The following is an 18,564-nucleotide window of genomic DNA, read 5'->3' on the forward strand; positions in this document are numbered from 1 at the left end:
ATCAACATGTGCGCAGATAAAATATTATTAATAACAACAATATTAATAATAATTTGTCGCGTGCACAAGTTGTCAGTGACACCTTACACATGAAATGCTTAAAGTGAGGCTCAGTTTTTTTTAGCAGTACAATACAAATATTGTAGTTATTTAGTTTATATATCTTTAAATGTACATATATTGTACTATTTCTATTGAAATGTATCAGTTGTATCTATGATCACTAAATAAAATTACAACAAGGTCTAGTTGTTTTAATATTTTAAGTGAAATTGTTTAAAGTAGGCCCGAAAGATATAGTTGAGAAATAAATGAGCACACTTATACATCTGTTGATATAGAACACATTTTTTGTAAAAAAAGAAAAAAAAGAAACTAATTTCTTTAAGCATAAATTGAAAAAAAAATAGACATTTGTTTTTAGAGAATTGTTTTTTTTTAAATACACATCAGGTAGATTATTATAGGGTATGCTTTATAATAGGAAAATATATAACAAATAATGTATTTATAAAATTTTATAAGATTTTATTATAGAGAAAAATAGTAAAAATACATTTTAGTGCAAATGTGTCGTCAGCTACAGATGATGTATTGCGTTATGCTCGATAGGTGGCAGCAAATCTCGCGTGAGGTTTATCATCGCCCTCACTGAGCCACAGAAGAAGCACCTGAAGTCATGGAGGCGGCAACAGAGAAAACGATCTGTGAAATAATTAAAAACGACATAAATATATATTAAAATCAGATGTAGGGTATTTTCGGGAGACGGACAGTACATTGTCGTCGTATCTTTGACACGTTGTGAACACCCTTGGCATGGGATTGTTGTTTTGCTAGCTTGCATCCGCTGCTGTTGTCAACGGCTCGCCTGTCTCAGCAACACAACCCAAACAGGTTTGTGCTTATGAAGAACAGACTATACATGCTTTAATGTTGAAATTAAACTTGTGACAAGAAACGATAAAGACTTTAGCATTTTATTCCATGTATATCTTGTGTTTAAGTAGAGAATATCAGAATGGCTCATTGGAGCAGGTTTGAAAAAGAGCTGGAGCTGGAGACCAAGAGACTCCTCTCACATTTAACTGGTATTCAAGATGAGGAAGATCAAAACTTTCAAATGGCTCTCAAGTTTACCTGGTCCAATTTTAAGTAAGAACTCATTCTTGTTTATTTTCTGATAATGTGTCTGTTCCATTTACCACACACTTGTATTGTTTATGATAAGGAAACTAAGCAGAAATTATATATCATATATGTTTTCCCCCTTTGCATAGGTTTCATCGGTTTCTTGATGTTAACAGGCACAACGTACAGCGCTCCATCAATGGGTATTAGCTCTAAAGCTTTACACAATTCAGTGCTCTTTCGTTTTCCTTTATGATTTTGTTAATTGATTTAAGTTACTGTTTATTTCAGGATTCATGAGAAACTCATGATCCACTCTGACTTGAGCAAAGCAGAGAGCTGGAAGCGACTGACTGAAGAATTCCTCAATTCTCCTCTTCCTAATACTGAAGGAACCAAGGTGGGATAACACTGAAATTGATTTAAACTAACTCACCTTTGTAAATGTGCTGAATATGTCTGTTAAAGGGATAGTTCACCCTAAAATGAAAATTCTGTCATCATTTACCTACTCTTATGTTGTTACAAACCTGTATAAATTTCTTTGTTCTGATGAACACAAAGGAAGATATTTTAAGGAATGTTTGTAACCAAATCAAATCAGAAGCCCCAATGACTTCCATAGTATTCTTTTATCTTAAAGGACAAGTTCAGTATTTTACACTTAAAGCCCTGTTTTCAGATCGTTTATGATAAAATAGAACGGTTTTGACTGAAATTTGGACATATGATGCTGGCCCGAGAATTTTTGGGTGTTTGTTGTATCACCTCCCACCTCTACAATGGTGGGATATTGGGATAATCCAGCTTTGCCAATTGCAAGAATACAAACAACGTTCCCGGCGCGGAGTAATACCGTACCTCACAGCACATCTAATACAAGTCAATGGAGTTTTCGGGAACGTTGTTTGTATTCTTGCAATTGGCAAAGCTGGATTATCGCCACCAACTGGGCTGGAGTGTCTATTATTCAAGCTCTCAACGGAAGAATATACGGGTGTGAGGCGTTTGGAAAAATAGATCCACAAGTTTACAATGAATGCTAAAACACCTGTTGGAAAGAATCTTTTGCAGTGATTTTTGTGTGAGCATAACAGTGAACACCCCTGACCACTCGGTGAGTTTCACGTCTTTGTAAATGAAAGTTTAATGCATTTCAGGGAGGATTGTTCCAGTGCACCTATACACCCATTGTAGAGGTGGGAGGTGATAGAACAAACACCCTAAAATTCTCGGACCAGCATCATATGTCCAAATTTCAGTCAAAACCGTTTTATTTCATCATAAACAATCTGAAAACAGGGCTTTAAGTGTAAAATACCGAACTTGTCCTTTAAAGGTGCCATAGAATACAAAACTGTATTTAAATGGGCATAGATGAATAATAAGAGCTCCGTACATGGTACATATGTGAGCCTCAAACGCGTTTGTTTCCTCATTTTTATATAAATCTCGTGCACGCAAAAAACTGCTGGAAAACAGGCCAATCTCAACTTAACACCGACTGTGATGTCACAATCGAGATGTACGCCCCCAACATTAAGTTTAGTTACACATTAAATTAAGTACAAACTTGTTAAAATATTTACTAATGTGAGCTACGGACATGAGCCTTACAGCAGAGCAATCGGAGCAGAGCTCAACATTATTATTCATGACCCTTCCAAATAGAGCAAAAATAGACCATTTTATTCAAAGGACAAATCCTAGGGTTGTATGGACATCTAAAATAGTTTCTGGATAATTTTTGCACTTAATAAAGTTGCATATCTTCTATGTAAATATCAAAGAACAATTTAACATATTATTTCAATGCATTCTTTGGCACCTTTAATATGTATGTCAATGGGGCTTCTGATCGGTTTGGTTACAAACAAACATTCCTCAAAATATCTTCTTCCTCGACATTTTAAACTATCTGTTTAATCTCTGTGTGACAGACTGATGCCCACTACAGTATGGTGGCTTTATTACTGCACCTGTCTGACTCTCCATCCAACACTAACTACTGTGAAAGACCCAGACTAAAGGAAACGGGTGAGTTATTTAGTGTACACGCATGCATGCTGTTGGGACAAAACCGTGGTTCTCGATAAATATCTACCTTTTTTTTTTTACGGAGAAAGAGGACAAGTTTGATTGGGCAAAATTCTTAATGGAAGGGGAAGATATTGATACCGGACCCTTTCCAGATACACCAGTGATTGAACTCTATTGCACTATTATCAGGCTGATTTTCTGGTTTTATTTTTTCATTTTTCACAAGTTCAGAGTTCTGTAAGAATAAATTTATAACTGTAACTGCAATGATGGTTTTGGTATCATAAGCTGTCGGGGTTATGGAGACTAAATGTTTTTAGGGAAAGCTCATATTAACCCTTCGACGAGGCATTAGAGATGTGCAGATGTTCTCAGTTAAGACTCAGTTCTCAATTTAAGATCACGTGATGCTTTTTGTTACAGGAATGGTCTGAGGATGAAAGTGAAGAGGAAGACAGTCAACAGCCCTTGAGCCGAGAGGATTCTGGGATACAGGTGGACAGAACCCCACAGGAGGATCATGAGCAAAACGACAAGACCGTCCAAGTCACCTGGACTGGTGGTATTACAAAAATGTTTAAAGGAGTAGTCCACTTTAAAGATGGGGTCCATTGACTTTTAGTAGTAGGAAAAATACTATGGGAAGTCAATGGGCCCCATCTATAAAGTGGACTAATCCTTTAAAGTTGCCTTTAGTTGAATGAAAATTTATTTCAAGACAAGACTTTTACTAACTCTTGTTTTTGTAGTGGGTGAGCCTGACTGCAGGGCCTGGTTGGAGCAGCATATTGTGACCTCATATTGGGTTCCCAACTCTCCTCGCTTCCCACACAGCCTTCATCTGCATTCCAACCTTTACAATGTCTGGTACGATTGTGTACTTGTCCAAATGTAACAATGTTTAGATCTGCGCTCGCTTACCATCAAAGCATTTGTTGCCAGACCTTAACTTTGTACTTTCTGTTACGCTATTCATTTTAAGAAACAGAGCTGTTTAAGAGGCATGTCCATTTTTTTCTCCAGGGATCAGCACCTTTATAACACGGGACCTCTTTACTTGCCAGAGGAGAAGTCTTTTGTTACGGAAACGCAAGTGATTCGGGAAACGCTGTGGTATGATTTCTATTCTTGACAGACACATTCTTGACAAAGCGAAAGGCATACGTTATGTTTGTGAAGCTGACATCAGTGGATAAGGATTGGGCTACAAGTTAAAACTTGCACTGATTGAATGAAGAGCTAAGGAATGAAGATGTTTGTAATAGTTGGCACTTAATTTAAAAAAAATCATTTGTTCTTTTCTGCCTTTCCTCAGGCTTCTTTCTGGTGTGAAGAAACTTTTTATTTTCCAGCACAATGATGGCAAGGTGACCGTGAGGAACGATGTGGTGGTCACACATCTAACTAATGTGAGCGGAGACTAAAACTTTAATATGTATCTCTTAGTTCAATTTACATGGTGGTTGAGATTGATTTAAAGGAACACAGTGACTTTTTGGTATGTTAGCTTATTCACTGTATCCCCCAGAGTTAGATAAGTACATACATACCCTTTTCATCTCCGTGCGTCCCGTAAATCTGTCTGACGCACTCATCGCTAGCCTAGCTTAGCACAAAGACTGGAAGTAAATGGCTCCAGCTAGCATACTGCTCCCAGTAAGTGACAAAATAACGCCAACATTTTCCTATTTATATGTTGTGATTTGTATAGTCACAGCGTGTACACATAACAATTTCATATGAGACACAGCCATCTTTTAACCGTATACATACTGGGAACTATATTCTCAGAAGGCGAAGCACTGCTACCTCGGCGGAGTGATTAGCGCAACACTTGCGCAAACTCTCTACTCCTCACCATGGGGCTTCTCAGGTGCTACGAGTGCTTTTTTTGCATTTGGCGTTATTTTGTCACTTATTTGGAGCAGTATGCTAGCTGGAGCCATTTACTTCCTGTATTTGTGCTAAGCTAGGCTAGCGGTGGGTGAGTCAGACAGAGTTATGGGACACATGGAGATGAAAAGTGTATGTTTGGACTCATCTAACTCTGGGGGATACAGTGAATAAGCTAAAGTCCCAAAAAATCGGCGTGTTCCTTTAACATGAATTATGTAGGGGCGGATTCCCGCACAGGGCTTATGCTAGTCCCAAAATAAAATGCATGTTTGAGCTGCCTTAATTTTTAAATATCTTGCACTGACATATCTTAACATATATCAGTGCCATTGTATTGTCTCAAGATGCACACCAGTAATGAATTTTTGTAAAGTGTGTTTGGAAAAACTACGTCCTAATATAACTAGGCACTAGTTTTGGATTAATCAAAACCCTGTCTGGGAAACTGTCCCATAAAGTTTAAAGAAGGCAAATTTACCATTTAGATGCTATTACTTTAAATAATAAAAAAGTGAATATATATATATATATATATATATATATATATATAATACGTGATAATTATAATACGTGATAATTATAATACAAAGCAGTGTGTTAATATGAATTGCTTTATTGTAATATTATGGACAGAATTGTCTTCACTCAGTCCTGGAGCACATAGCGGCTTATGGACAGGCCGTTTCCCGACTGCAGAAGTTCATTGACGAAGTGACGGGCCACAGTGCGGAGCCCTGCCCTCCAGGTCTTAACCCTTTATCCTCATCCTCCAAGAAGAGCTCTGAACCTCCTTTCAGGACTTACCAAGCATTTGTGTGGGCCCTGTATAAATACTTCACTACCTTTAAAGAAGAACTTAATGCTATTGAAAAAGACATAATTGGAAAAGGTTGGTATCTACTTTTTGTCTATTGGTTTTGAGGTTTGATATTGCATGCATCTAGATAACCTCCAAATGTCAAACATATCAAAGTTGAGAGGTGTTCTCTTAATACACTTAGGCTGGGTCCGAAATAGCCCCTATACCATTAAATAGTGCGCTATTGAACGTCCATTTTTAGTGGTGTCTGAAATCATAGTGGGCATTATTGAATGCACTCATTTAACCCCACAATGCACTGCAATAATGAGTGTAGAATCGATGTTGCTAGCCGTTACTCATCCACTGAGGCTCACTCAATACACTCCTTCGAGTTAACTATGCCAGTGGACTAATGTAGGGAATAGTGAATATGGGGGTCTCTTTTGGGCACAACCACAGTTGTTTCTGTGGTAATGATAGTAATGACATTGTTAATGTTTTGAAAATAAACTCTCTGTAGATGAGACTGTGACCTTGTCTGCTGTTCTGGAACGATTAAGTCCTCATCTGGCCCAGATTACGGTGCTTCACAGGGTTTTCTGCACAGGGGTGGCTGAGGTCCCTTCTGGAACGCCCAATGTGTTACGAGCTTCACACTTACTCAACACCCTCTACAAGGCCATCATTGAGTATGACAGTGTGGGTGAAGCGTCCGAACAGTCTGTGAGTGTGTCTGTTATTTCCGTTGAACAGCAGATGCTTGACTTTGTTTGTATTTCTACCACTTATCCATTATGCAGCTTTTAAGATGTAACCTATACGCCCTGATTGCTAAAGGATTCCCATTGTTTTGTTCTTTTGTCAGGTGGCACTCCTTTTCTCTCTTTGGGTAGAAACAGTCCGGCCATATCTTGAGATCGTGGATGAATGGATTGTTCACGGTCATTTATTTGATCCTGCCAAAGAGTTTGTTATTCAAAGGTATTAGCAACACACACATATGTGACTCTGGACAACAAAACCAGTCGTAAGTAGCACAGGTATATTCGTAGCAATAAATAGCCCAAAATACATTGTATAGGTCAAAATTATAGATTTTTTTGAATGCCAAAAATCATTAGATATTAAGTAAAGTAAATGTTCCATGAAGATATTTTGTACATTTAATATCGTAAATATATATACAAATGTATTGATCATTAGTAATATGTGCTGCTAAGGACTTCATTTTGGACAACTTAAAAGGCAATTTTCTCAATATTTTGGTTTTGTGCTCTCTCAGATTCTAGATTTTCAAATAGTTGTATCTCGTCCAGATATTGTCCTATTCTTAAAAAAATCTATATAAAGCTTATTTATCCATCTTCCAGGTGATGTATAAATCTGTTTAAAATTTCAAAAGTTTAGGGTCACTTAACTGAATTGTTTCTCATGATCTTCAAAACCTTTTCATATGAAGTTGTATGCTTAAGTCAGAGTGTTTTAAATTATAGACAAAAATATAATCAAGCACTGCAGGGATGATATATTTTTAGGTAGCGGGAAGTTGGTTCCCTTGACAAAAAGCCCATTATTTTTTCCTATAGACTTTTGATTATGACAAAAAATAGGCTCATTGTTTAACAAAAGTTTAAGAAAGTTACACGTTTTGTCCAACAAGATAATCTTGATGAACACAACTTTTATGCTTTTTGAATTATAAATGCATAACTAAAACGAAAAGCTAAGCAAACTACACCACAGTCTTTCGACATCAACGCCATCACCACCAAGCTTCTGACATCTCTTTCAAATTTTATTAAAAACACATGCTCCCTGTTAAGGAAATACTCTGTGGATGAATCTTTGTTGGGAATTGTGCCCATGTTGCATTGTTTTTGAGATCTTCATGTGTGATGATGTTTTAAATCCCTGACATCTGTAATCCCATTTAGCAACTTGTTACCAACCTTTAAAAAGGTTTAAAAGCTCTAAAAAGTCATGAGTGGTGGTATTATTGGTGTGTCATAGAATAAAATGTGAAAATATCTTGGGCTTTTGTTAACCCATGATCATCTTTAAGGCGTTTAATCGGGTGTGCCTCATAAGTATTGAAAAGTCATAAAACCCGCCCTCTCCATTCAAACGAATGGATCTCTGGTCTAAATTAAAAAAATTATTTACACTTCCAATAAAAGTTTCTGAAAGGTGGTTTTGGTCCTTTCAAGTAGTTGTTATTACGCTGATATATGTTCAAGTGTTCCTTTTTGTGCTAAGTTTCATTTTAGCTAGTAATTTGATGCTATAGAAACGGGGCGTGTCATTATGATAGGCGTGGTTGAATTGGTCGTGCGAGCGTTTGGGCGGAAGTTTGATACCGCGGCTCCACCTCTGGCTCCACGGACGATTCCTTCTGCGCATGCCTTTGCTCCAAACCAACGTTTTTACGTAACATGGCGGCGACCATGGTCTGACATTTTTGGCTTCAATTCATTACAATGGAGGGAGGCGACGTCGCGTTGTCCATCTTTTTTTACAGTCTACTTGTTTAATCAAAACCCCATAAAAAAAAACATTACGATGGAACCGGAAGTGCTAAAATGCTAATTCGCTTCCGGGTTTTGTCTACAAAAATTCCAGTGCACTGTATTGCTCCAAGCATATTAATATCTTTATTTGCAATACTAAAATTGTATTTTTAAAGCATGTCCTAAAATGGATTAACTGTATTTAATAAGCTATTTAGACCAAAATTGATGGAAACTCTAGTCTAGGGAAGCGGTCTCCAAACTTTTTGTGAGCAAGGGCTACCACAATGGATAAAACAAAATCTAAAAAGGCTACTTTTTTGATATTGTCTACTCAAAAATTTGTATTTATTAATTTTATTTTATTTTACTTGTTGATATGTTTAAAATGTTAACATGCATTAAAAAGCGAAGCTTATATAAAAATATATGTAATAAATAAATATTAAAATTGAGGCAATTAATAAAATCCGCTTTGGGGGCAACTCGGAGACTCCATGCGGGCAACCTGGTCACCATGTTGGAGACCACTGGTCTAGGGTTACTATGTTGAAAATGCTCATATATAACATGTCTATCTAAATACAAAAACACACACATTTAAGAACTACTTGATGGTGTTTATCAGGAACAAGGATGTTCCAGTAAACCACAGAGACTTCTGGTATGCCACTTACACGCTGTACAGTGTGTCTGAAACCGTGGAGAATGAGGAGAGGCTCAGTGACGCAGCCAGCGGAAGTTCTGGAGGAGAGCAGACGTCCAGCAGTAAACCCCACACCATGGTGTCCTTCCTCAAGCCTGTCCTCAAGCAGATCATCATGGCTGGGAAATCCATGCAGCTGCTGAAGAACCTGGACTGCAAGCAGACCGAGCAGCCGGATGGCTCCTCCAGAGGTCAGTTTTTTTTTAAACGTGGGCAAGTTATTCTTTGTTGTTGTTTTACTTTACATAGCATTTGTTATATCCAACACAAAGTTTGGTAGTTTGTTGCAGATGCTGAAAGGAAGAGTCTATACACGCTTTTTTTGGAGTCAGTTCAGACACGCCTTCGCCACGGAGAAGAGTCGCCCACAAATACGGTTACGGAGCAACAGACCACTAAGAAGAGCCTGATCAAGATGCAGTCCATCGTAGCACGTCATTTGGAGCTGGATGACATCCATGACCCCCTGCTTGCCATTAATTTTGCAAGGTTACTACAGGCACTGATCATACAGCGATTTGACGTCATACAAGGAACAGCAGATGCTAAATATGGATCTTAACACAAAACTTGCTTTAGTGTTATTGCATCTGTACAAAGATATTGTGTCTAGTGTGAATCACTATTAAATTAACTTGTTTTTCCACCAACATAATATGTGTGTTCCCTCTTGCAAGGCTATATTTAGAGCAAAATGACTTTCATGAGAAATTCTCTGGTGGCAGTGTGATTTTGGACCGCTCCTCTGAGTCAGTAACGTGTCAGACGTTTGAGCTCACACTGCGGTCCTGTCTCTACCCACATATTGAAAGGCGATACATCGAGTGCTGTGGGAACCTCATGAGAACTCTGAAAAAAGACTACAGGTGAAATACTAGATAAACATCCATCAAGGTTAAGATCTTTTTTTAAGGGCATTTATGATTCACCATCTTTTTTATCGTAGGCTGCTGGAATACTTGCAGGCCATGAGAAACTACTTCCTGTTGGAGGCTGGAGACACCATGTACGATTTCTACACGGCAATCTTTGACAAAGTTTTGGAGAAGGAGAGCTGGCAGCAGCTGGCGTTCCTCAACGTGCAACTTCAAGAGGCTGTCGGACAGCGCCACCCAGAGGACAGCAGCCGGTAGTGCTTCTCACCTAATAATTCACTTCTAGAAATCATGTGGTTTACCTGTTATAACCACTGTTACCGCTCAGTATCCGCTCTGAGTCTTGCGTTTTTCTCACAAATCCACAGGTTGTCAATATTTCTTGAAACCATTGACCCTGGAAGAAAAAAACAGCCAGTGAATAACCTTGATGGTCTTACATTGAGTTATAAGGTTGCAAACCTTTATTGTTTTATTACTTTTTGCTTTTGGGATATTGGAAGTATTTTTTTTAATAACTGTCTTAAAATTTCTCTCACCAGGTTCCATGGCCTGTAGATATTGTTATCAGTTCAGAGTGTCAGAAAATCTATAATCAGGTTTTCCTACTGCTACTTCAAATCAAATGGGCTAAATATAGTCTGGACACATTGCGATTCAGTGGTGAGTTATTACAGAGAAGTACTCAGTTCTTCTGTACCTTTGCTATAAAATGTAGGGAAGTTTGTATGTATTGAGAAAAAAGGATATTCTATTATATAAGCAAACTAAATAAAAGAATAAAGTGTCAGTATATTTAAAGGGATAGTTCCCTCAAAAATGACATAATTTACTCACCCTCAAGTTGTTCCAACCCTGTATAAATCTCTTTGTTCTTTTCAACACAAAGATATTTACAAAAAAAAAATGGATCTGGGGCACCATTGACTTCCACAGAAGTATTTTTTTTACTACACTGGAAATTTGTGAGGCCCCAGATCTGCTCGGTTACAAACATTTTAAAAAATATCTTCATTTGTGCCCAGCCGAACAAAGAAATTTATACAGGTTCGTAACAACTCAAAGGTGGGTAAATGAACTATCCATTTCAGCCCTCGGTTTGGTTCATGTATGATCTTAAAAAAGAATCTTCCCATAGATATGACTGTAGCTGCTAAGAAGCAAGAGAGTTGCCAGTCTGAAGCAAGCACAAGCAAAGAGCCGGTAAACCAGCAGATTCACAGGATGTTTCTCCTGAAGGTTAAACTCATGCACTTTGTCAACAGCCTGCACAACTACATTATGACAAGGGTAAGTGTCGCTTACTGTAAGTATGTAGTCTCTACGAAATTTGAAAACGTTGTAAGCTGAAACTCAGGGTGCACTTATATTATACCTACAGTACTGTGCAAAAGTCTTAGGACACCATGCCACAATTAGATTTGTTGTTTTTGCAACATTATAGTGATCATATATAATTGTTTTTCAGTCTCTTTAATAGAATACATCCTGAAAATACAGGAAATGTATAGTATTAGAAACGTATTGAAGTATAAACTGATATGTCAACTCCTGTTCCACTTGATCTCTTAAACCTAAATAAAAGTATTTTTTTTTTACTAAATTTTGCTCAAAAATGCTCAAGATGTGTTTAGTTCCAAGAGAGGTCACACTAAACACTGACGATGCCTAAAGAAGCCATTAAGTCTTGACAATTAATTTGTTTATTTTTTGTACATATTTCCTGTATTTTCTGTTTGTATCCTATTAAAATAGGGCTTATTCGCAAACACCGGAAGTCGCTAGCCGCGGCCATCTTGTTGACATAACATCTGTCCTGCCCCTAGCCGCACGTAGATTTGAGTCGAGGGGAGCAGTAGCCTAATGGCTTAATCTTGTCTGTATTAAGAGAAGATGAGCTTGATTATTGTGGAACAATATCAAATAGACCCAATAGCCTTAAAGGGGCTCTCCGTAAGTTGAGAAATTTTTAACCGTTACTGACACCAGTGGCCGTCATAGAAACTGCAGCCAGTCTCATGCTCGTTCTCGGTGGGCACACTTGTAAGAGCACAACCACAACAACCAGAGTTGCCGTAGCAACCACAGACAGTTCATTGAGATTCACCAGCATGTTTACAAATGTAAGAAAAGTTATAGTAGTGTAAGGTTATTGTTTGACAGACCATATTTTAGTAAAATGTTGCAGTGCTACTTTATATTTTCAACAGAAGTCTACTTCTAAAAGTTTTGTAACACGACACTGTAAAACACACTCCCGACACTCACAATCTTAATGCACTCGTGCTCTGAATAAAGATAATTCATATAAGAAAGTAACTTTTGAAACGGTCCTGTGCTACATGCTATCGTTAGCATTACACCACAAAACAAATGCTATCGTTAGCATTACACCACAAAAACAATAACATAATATCTTACAGATGCCCTGTAACTATGTCTTACCTTTGCAGTAAAAAGGAAACCTGCTCAAGGTCTGTTTTCATACCCAGCGCTGACCGGAGCTCCCTCCAAGAATCAAATGCCAATCCGATGTTTACTCTTGTCTTTTCCCCGACGCCGGTCATGGCATGCTCTATTTTGGCCGCACTAGATAAGGATTTTTTTTAAACTTACGAGGAGTTTCCGTGAGTGTCTGGATTGTGCTGGAAGTTGGTCGCTTCTTTCCGTCTACAGAGTCCATGTGAAACATGCTAGCGATTGCCGCTGTTTACTAATGACTGCCGTACGCGTCTATATGGAACACCCAGGTAGAAGAGCACGCGCATGACGTCACATTTTGAATTTCGCGCCAATTCGGACCCGACTCCTCCACACACAAAAGAGCCTACAGGCTGATAGAGACAACCGTGGAGGTAACTCAAGGTGTCATTCTTTCTATTACATTATGGTTGTCTCATAAATATACAAATGAAACCTCTATCTTAAAGATTTTTTTAAGTATTAACTTACATCTAGCCCCTTTAAGTAAAGATCCGTCCTTATTGCCAGCCGTAACTTATCCGGATATTTATAACTATATCGTTCATACAGTATTCGCATTCATCATACAAGCACAGGGCCGTTCACATTATAACTATGACGATAACTATATCATCGTCCACATCACCAAACAATACGTTTATGCTAATTCACTCACGGCACTCGCGCAAATCACTTGCCTTTAATATTGCTTGTAATAAAAACTTTTGCAGTCCTCAACACGCAGCGTTTCGCGTAACGCTAAACAGTGAATCTAATAGTTTGTGTAATCTCTTACCTTTTGGCATAACAGTTAGTTAATGTAATAGATTAAAAAGCATTACGTAGTCAATTTTCACAGCAACTGGAGGTAATCTAATGTTATAGACCTCAGCAATGAGCTTCACTGTAATTTTAAGTGGCCGTGCACTTGAAGTTCAAATAGATTTTAATGCTATCAATGGTTTATCCTTTATCAGGTGGGAAAAATCGCTCAGAAAGTGATCCCAATTATGTCGTTCATTGTATCTGTATCGTTATAGTTTTGGTGCTCCGCTATTCTGTTTAATATAAAACGATTTTCAAAACTATGTGAACGGCCCTTAATTCCCTATCAATGCCAGACCTATTATTATGTTCATATAGTTATTAATACTAATTTAATAACTGTCTCAATTTATGGCAGCTTATTTGAAAGAGCAGTTTCAGCCACTGCTTACAGCTAACCATATGTGATCAAATTATGGGGACAGACTTTGCTGTGAGCATATATCCCTAACGTTACCTGTGGTAAAATTATGGGGACAGACTTTGCTGTTGGGAGTCTCTCCTTCGCTGGTTCAACTCCTTTGTCTCCTTCCTTTCATGTTTTCTGACAGTCGGTATCGCATAAAAACTAATTCCGGGGTTCTTTTTGCTGTTGTTAGAACATCCGTGTATTACACCACACACCATCGCGCGGTTTTAAAAAAATGACACCGATAATACCATGCATAATACCCACGCTGCCTCGCTTGTCAATTGACAGACTGACAGTTTTATGTCAACAATATGGCCGCCGCGAACATTGATGACGTAGATCGAATAAGCCCTATAGATTGAAAAATCTATTAAAACTTCTGATACAAAAAGTTTGATGGTGGTGGCCTAAGACTTTTGCACAGTACTGTACATCAACCGAACCGTGCCTGAGCACGATGGTTCCCCTCTCACTACTCTCTCAGAAGCACCCACTCACACTGTACTTTAACCGATCCAAGCCCGGGCACACTTTTGTCATTAGGATGTGATTGTTTTGAAGAAAACAGGAAGTAAAGCACTCTCTTAACACTGGAACCCACCGTAAAATGGGTTTCAGACAATAGTATCTAGTGGACTGCTCACTAGGGTGGAAATAGGGGTGGGTGATATAACCAAAATCCTATATCTCGATAGGATTCATTTTATATCATGATAACAATATGTATCACGGTAGAGTTTTCTTTTAATAAGGTTTTTATATACTTAAACAAGCATAAAACAAGAAGACAAAAAGAAACAAATCTCAAGTTTACTGAAGATAAACAGTCAGTGATGAGTATAATAAATATATATGTAAGCAATAAGGTACGAGAAGCTGTGCTCCGCTTCGTGTCGTGCCTAACAACGCCCTTCAGCCGTTACTTTTTCACGATACAGCACTTGCCTCGAGTACCTTATTGCTTTTATAAAACAGTTACTACACAATAAAGGAAAAAAAAATATTAGTGCAACTTTCATGAAGTTAAATCAATAAAAGCATTCCTGCTAGAAAAAATAGTCCCTGACTGCGAACAATAACATGAAAGCTCAAATAAAAACAACAAACTGTTCTCAAACTTTAGCCGTTTCTCAATATGCGTTCTTGTCTGTACTTGCGTTCTTGTGGACTTGTGAAACGTCATCAGTCGCGGCCCAAGTACTGTTCCAATTCAAAGTTCGCATCAAGCCCAAGTTCACATAAAATCCCCGGATGTGTTCTTGATCCGCCCATTTTATCGAGGATGCATCAGAGGAGACTTGTGTGGACTTATGACAGCAAAGTTTCCCATAATGCATTTCGCGTCAGGAGTTCGTTCTTCCGAGTTTGAACTTGCAAGTTCGAACTACGAAGGACACAAGTCCGAGTTTGGCGTACTTGGTATTGAGAAACGGCTTTTGTCTCATTATATGTTTATGTGTTGCTAAGGGCGCAGTGATATTAAATAGAACTGTTGGGCTGAAGCGATCATAGCAGTGTTTTATCGTGAATAAAGCACACCTACTTACCAATCAGAATCAAGGATTGGAACTAACCGTTTTATAAATCTTATTAAAGGTAGAAAACTGATTTAGTTTGATTAACATGAGTGACAGACAGGAGCAAAATTAGGTAACTTCCCCTTTAAGACCAAAGTCCCGATCCAATATACTGTTAAACATGCGTTTCCTTTTTCAGCCGTTTACTTTCTCTTAAGACATAAATGGTCATGTTTATGAGGGTACTTGCAAAAACAGGAAATTTAACACATACTGTATGTGTATCTAGGGCCAATAAAGGTGCAAAAACACTCACAAGCTTAATGTGCAGTGGATCTGCAGCATGCGCGCTCCTCTTACACAGAAACAGCGCGCGCATTTAGCACTGTTGTTGGTGTTTCAATGGCTTAAAATCACTTGTTTTAAAACTGCGGTGCTTAAATACGTGTACAAACAAAAAGTTTTCGTGACCACGCGTGTGACAGCAACATGAACCTCGATTGAGATGATAGTGCCAAATCTCTACCGGTTGACAAATTTCTAGGTTTATCATACCTACCGGTTTATCGGCCACCCCTAGGTGGAAAATATGGTAATGCAGGACTGTAAGTGAGCGGGGCTTTATTAGAGAATCAAAACGGCATGTCTAATGAATGAGACTTTTTTGATTTTAATGGGGATTAATTCTTTCCCCGCCAGCGTTTAAAAAAAAAAAAAAGTTGCCAGCCAGCGGCAGCATTTTTCATGATTTTCACAAAAGCTTAATGCCTTCCAGAAAATGTTCTCCTTTAAATATATAAACAAACAATTTATCAAATGAAAGAACAGACCCTCTGCTTTCAAACAAAAAAATGTTTCATCCGACCTTCATTAGTTCTCGTTTTATCACGTCTCAAAATATGGGTAGGTTTTTTCAAAAACACCCAATATTGAGCAAAAAGCTGAGATAATTCCATTTTTGTGAAGGACTTTTAATAGAGACCAGATGCAGAGCGATCTTTAAAACATACACGAAGTTTTTGCTCTTTCACGTGAGGCGCTACTTCCGGGTTGTATAAATTGCGGATATGCGCTATTGGTGGATAATAGTGGTATTGCGGAAAGCCGGAAATTCTCGTCATTGGCAGGGAGAGTTTTCTCTTAATTGACGAGTTATCTCGGCAATGCCGGCGAAAGAGTTAAAAACAAGGAGTGGGTGGATTTTTTTTCATCGTAGGGTGGTTGGGTTCACAAACTGCCAAAACCCACATCATGTCCAAACACCTTGTAAAAGTGGATTTTGCATAATAGGTGCCCTTTAAATGTTGATCTTTTACATCCCTGACTCTTGCTTACCTTACACCCACAGATCTTACACAGTACAGGTTTAGAATTTCAACACCAAGTACAGGAGGCAAAGGACCTGGACCAGCTGATCAAAATCCACTACAGATATTTGTCCACCATTCATGACCGATGTCTGCTCCGAGAGAAAGTAAGCTATACTTAAGTTAATAAATTAGAGTTGCACTGATCAGAAAATTTATGTCAGTTGTTCACTCCAGTCTTGCACAAAACAATGATTTCACTATTGCACTTTTGCTATTACATTCATTATTTTATTATAATGCTATAATCTTATGTGTACCCATGATATTTGGCCTAGTTTTACTACTAAAAACATTTAATTTATTATTATTTTTTATGCATTAATTCAGGTCACTATCTTTGCAGGTCAGTTTTGTTAAGGAGGCCATCATGAAAGTGCTCAATTTAGTTTTGATCTTCTCAGACAGATGGCAGGCTGGTTTTGGGGCATGGAAGTAAGTTTATTTTTAATAACTGAAGGGTTCTCTACAGATGTTCTTTTCTAGTCACGTGCTGTTGCAGTTTTCACTTCATTTTTGATCAGGTTTCACTTCTCGATTAACCATTTAGCTTTTTCCATGCCTTTTAGAGTACAATTCCTTAATGTTTTCTTCTTTCTCAGAATCGAATCGATTGACAAAATGGAGTCGGATTTTAAAAACTGTCACATGTTTCTGGTGACGATTTTAAACAAGGCTGTCTGCAGAGGCTCATTTCCTCACTGTAAGCCCTTTTGTGAACTTTATGGCCTGGTTTTACAGACAAGGCTTAGCTAAAGCCAGGACTAGGGTTTAGTTAGTTTAATTAAGATGTTTAAGCATGTTTATAAACATGTCTCAGAACAAAAGTTACTGGTGTGTGTCAATGGCATATTTTAAGATCTGTAAGTGCACCTTATTTTCAGTTGATACAGCTTAAACATGTGTTTTAGTTTAGGATTACCCTTAAGCCTTGTCTGTGAAACCGGAGGTATATTTACTGTATTTTATATTTAAGTGTTATGCTGACCTCAAACTGGAAAATGTGAATAATGAGTATAATGCAAATTATAAACTGTGTTGTCTTACAGTGGAGTCTTTGGCGCTGTCGCTGATGGCCGGGTTTGAACAGTGTTAACAGAACATGGTGCTACAATCCAATGCAATGAACACAAGGCAGATATTTATTGTACTGCTGTATGACAGCTGCTGTATTGTTGTTGTTTGTTGTCACCAGCATGTCTGACATCATATACATACGAGAGAGACAAATCACAGTAGTTTTCATTGCTACAGAAGTAACAGTTTGAGTGAAATGTGTGTTAAATTGGTCTGTATACAGCACAAATCATGCGCTGAGATACTTAATGCATTCTGTTTTGTGGAAAATCATACTGTTGGGTGTAAAACATAAATGTCAGATAGGAGATAGTGTGAGATGGGTATGCCATAAGAAATTCAATGTGCAGGTGATCTGATAATCTATAACGCCATTAGGACGTCCTAACAAAAGCTCAAATGTAAATATTGTACATAATTTAACCTAACTATGAAATTTGCAGACTACATTTGTAGTTTTTGGTTTGTTTAGGCTTATGTATGTGTTGTGTTGACTTAAAGCTGTATGGAAAGTTACATATTAAAGTCATTTTGTTTGCTGGTTTCATTATAAATGATTTTTTTATTTTAAAATTTTATTTTATTTATTTAAAATTAAATCACTCGTTTTATTTAAATTTCATGTCCAGATGTAAATTCATTTTAGAAGGAGGTTAAATTTTGCATAGACGTAATGGCAAAATGTAAAAAAAAGTAAAGCAGCTAAACAACTGCAATATTGTTCGTTTAGGATTTTAATATGAAAAAGTACTTAATGGTGCACAATCAGCAATGTACAGGTTATGAATCGTCTTTCTCTTTTCCCACATAAAAATACTGCGGTATATTTGGTATTTACTACAATAAGTTCTATATAGTATAATATTATACAGTATACTGCAATTTACAGTAGTAAAACTTAAAGTAGAGTTCATATTTTTGTTTTCCTCGTTCCATCTCTCTTAAC

General features: G+C 37.6%; 1 protein-coding gene across 3 annotated transcripts; it reads left to right on the plus strand.

Annotated features, from left to right (window-relative positions):
- Positions 1-486: 486 nt before the first annotated feature.
- On the plus strand, positions 487-18,172 carry tubgcp5 (tubulin gamma complex component 5). Of its 3 annotated transcripts, none has more exons than XM_073870313.1 (24): positions 487-897; positions 1,011-1,155; positions 1,281-1,334; positions 1,423-1,531; positions 3,072-3,164; positions 3,248-3,331; positions 3,595-3,730; positions 3,921-4,038; positions 4,195-4,284; positions 4,487-4,580; positions 5,701-5,956; positions 6,390-6,592; positions 6,735-6,850; positions 9,005-9,273; positions 9,373-9,571; positions 9,760-9,948; positions 10,029-10,211; positions 10,326-10,410; positions 10,500-10,620; positions 11,096-11,247; positions 16,523-16,648; positions 16,888-16,976; positions 17,144-17,244; positions 17,591-18,172. In XM_073870313.1, exons 2-24 carry the CDS (start codon positions 1,022-1,024, stop codon positions 17,635-17,637), a joined length of 3,048 nt encoding a protein of 1,015 aa, XP_073726414.1. In that variant the 5' UTR covers positions 487-897; positions 1,011-1,021; the 3' UTR covers positions 17,638-18,172. The 3 variants fall into 3 exon arrangements, with proteins under 3 accessions (XP_073726414.1, XP_073726413.1, XP_073726412.1); XM_073870312.1 differs by having other exon boundaries at positions 488-897; positions 1,008-1,155; positions 3,595-3,733; XM_073870311.1 differs by having other exon boundaries at positions 488-897; positions 3,595-3,733.
- Positions 18,173-18,564: the final 392 nt, after the last annotated feature.

Source organism: Misgurnus anguillicaudatus, chromosome 8 (assembly GCF_027580225.2).
Source record: "Misgurnus anguillicaudatus chromosome 8, ASM2758022v2, whole genome shotgun sequence".
In the NCBI taxonomy this organism is placed as follows: Eukaryota; Metazoa; Chordata; class Actinopteri; order Cypriniformes; family Cobitidae; genus Misgurnus; species Misgurnus anguillicaudatus.